This window comes from Dioscorea cayenensis, chromosome 14, assembly GCF_009730915.1.
Source record: "Dioscorea cayenensis subsp. rotundata cultivar TDr96_F1 chromosome 14, TDr96_F1_v2_PseudoChromosome.rev07_lg8_w22 25.fasta, whole genome shotgun sequence".
Taxonomy (NCBI): Eukaryota; Viridiplantae; Streptophyta; class Magnoliopsida; order Dioscoreales; family Dioscoreaceae; genus Dioscorea; species Dioscorea cayenensis.
In genome coordinates this window covers 18,585,636-18,588,445 of record NC_052484.1, presented here as the reverse complement: position 1 = coordinate 18,588,445, position 2,810 = coordinate 18,585,636, and the positions used below count along the sequence as shown (strand labels likewise).

Genomic DNA, 2,810 nt, shown 5'->3' with positions numbered 1-2,810 from the left:
AACAAACAAACAAACAAATTTATTTCAGCACAACAAATTGCAGAAGAACATATAATTCATGCAAACAACAAAACACATGACTGAAGAGCACATCAAAATCAACAAGAAGTACTCAATCTCCTCATCAAAATTTAATCATCAAAATCGTTCATTTGCTTGACGAACTCCTCCATATGTTCTTCTCTGACACAACTGCTAACTATTCGAACTCCATTCGGCATCTTCGGCGTCTTAGTGAACAAGCAAGATGGAAGAGCAGGCACATCTTCAACAAGAATCATGCTCATTGCTGCTCCCCATCCATAATCCACATCTTCAAACCTTATGTTAGTCCAATCATTAACAATTAGCTTCTCATACTTCATTATCATGTCTTTAGCTTGACATCCACCACTAACCCATGCACTGAACTCACTTGCAACGCCTCTCTTTGCATCTTGTATCAACTCCACAACCTCAGAAAAACTACCATTAGCAACCTTCCCACATGAAGTTTCAATCTCCTTCATGTATAGGCAATTACCATAATATCCTTCTAAGGACAAATATTTCCTTGCATTGACAACAAAGGCAAGTTGGACAAGAACATCAGGGTTGGTTTTGATGGCTCTGAGTTTACTTCTCCAAAGCTTTGCAATAAGGACATCAAATGTGGAGCATTTTTGATTGATGAGTTTGTTCTTCATTTTGGTGATTTGGTGTGGAGGGATGTCTATGAATTTTCTTTGTAGGGTCATGAGAGCTGAAGATGATGATGGTGGTGGTGGTGGCATTGGTGAGCTGTTTGGAAGTGAAAATTGTGGCTTTATGGGCATTTCAGCCCTGGACCAAATTGGAGGGATGGATGGTTGGGTGTATCCTCTTGCCATTTCTCCAATTGCCCTCAAGAATTGTGCTCCTCCTACTCCATCAAACATAAGGTGACTTGTTCTCATGCCAACTACAAATCCTTCACATTTGAACTTTGTCACCTGTTTAATTTAATTATATATATTCACACCAATGTTTATGTAAGTAATAGTTAGGAGATTATTATTATTAATTTTAAAAAATAGATAAATTACAAAATTAATAATAAAAAACAGATAAGAATTAAAAAAGGAAAAAAAAACAACATAAACGGACTCAAAACATTAACATGTCACAGACAAGGAGTTTTTTTTTTTTATTTTTTTATTTTGGGGGAAACATTAAATCAGGTTATGTTAAAAGAAATAAAGAAATAAATTTGGTAAAAATTAAACAAATTATAGGATGTGATTAGTGTTAGAATAGAACAAGAGAAGCAAATGACTCTGGATTGTTAATGCTATTGTGTTTTTTGTAATATTCTAATGAACAAAATTAAAAAAAATTATATATATTAAAAATTTGATATGCATAAATGATATAACTTTGACAGAGAGAAAAAAAGAAAAGTGATGGAAAAATAAACATAAAATAAAAGAATAGAATTTTTGTTCAATAATTTTATTTAACATATATATTTCTTAGATGATAATATATATATATATATATTGCAAATTGAAAACATTACATACAACTAATTTATACATTAAAATAATAATCAACTGAAATTTATGTACATCTATGACATGTAACAATATTGAAAGCTAAGAATTGGAGAATCTATACATGTTTTCAAGACAAACAAAAATTTATAAGCAAATTTAAAAAAAAAAACTTCATAAAAATAAAATTAAGCACTCGCAAAACATTAATTATAAAAATTATTTTTAAAAAACATTTTCATATAATAATGAAAGAATTCCACATCAAAACTACAGCAATAAACTTTTTCTCTCACAATAATATATTTATAATTAATAATACAAACCTGAAAAGCAAAAAAAATACTGGTAGGGTCTTCAACCACAGGAGGAGGTTGAGGAATCAAATAGTGCCTAGGAATAATATAAGGATCGTCCAAATAATCGAAATCTTCCAATCTACCATTAACAGAGGCCTCAACAAACCAAGCTCCTCGAGAATTGCAAACAATCTCTAACTCTCCTTGATCAGAGACTGAAAAATCTCCGGCCACAGGATAGTAGTGAACCAAAGCCTTAGACAATGCATCCTTTATGACCTTTTCTGGTTCTTGGCCATATTTGAACACTAGCAAAGTTTCAAGCAAAGTGCCTCTTAAAGTAGGAAATTTGTCCAAAGGATGAGAGGGGAAGGGTGGTGTTACACGGTGTTGATTCACAAGGTTTTACAGAAGGACTCGGATATTTTTGTCACTGAAAAATCCATGCTCGCAAGTTTATTGGAATACCAATTTGAGTCTTATGGTATTATCAACTTTAATGTGTATGTATTTATAGTGAAAGTTGTACAAGTTGGCAGCAATGACTTCTTCTAATTGAAATGCACGTTCTTGCCATGTTGTGATATTTTTTTCTATTCCTTTTTAATATGAAAGGTTGTTCTACCTTCTGGATATACTATAACCCCTCTCATATATATATATACACACATATATAATTTTTTCCCCACATCCTCACTTAAAACGCTAACAAACTAAATTTATATATTTATTGAAAAGATTTGAGAAAAAGTTTTTTTTTTATACTGAAAAATGTATGAGTGAATTAATTCATTGATAGCTACTTGAAGGGAATATAATAATAATAATAATAATAATACAATAATAATAATAATAATAATAATAATACCAATCTCTTACACACATACACTCCTTAAAAGAATTTATAGTGTTACATATATTGAGTGAAAAAACCTTTTAATATATAGTTAATATTGTGAAAACTTAAGTCATTATAACTATGTGGTGATGGAGTTGACAA

The 2,810-nt window shown here is 30.7% G+C and overlaps 1 protein-coding gene across 1 annotated transcript; it reads right to left on the bottom strand.

Annotated features, from left to right (window-relative positions):
* On the bottom strand, window positions 1-2,277 carry LOC120276345 (acyl transferase 10-like). Its single transcript, XM_039283069.1, has 2 exons — window positions 1,838-2,277; window positions 1-971 (listed from the first exon to the last, which is right to left on the bottom strand). Exon 2 carries the CDS (start codon window positions 933-935, stop codon window positions 132-134), a length of 804 nt encoding a protein of 267 aa, XP_039139003.1. The 5' UTR covers window positions 936-971; window positions 1,838-2,277; the 3' UTR covers window positions 1-131.
* Between the last annotated feature and the right edge of the window lie 533 nt (window positions 2,278-2,810).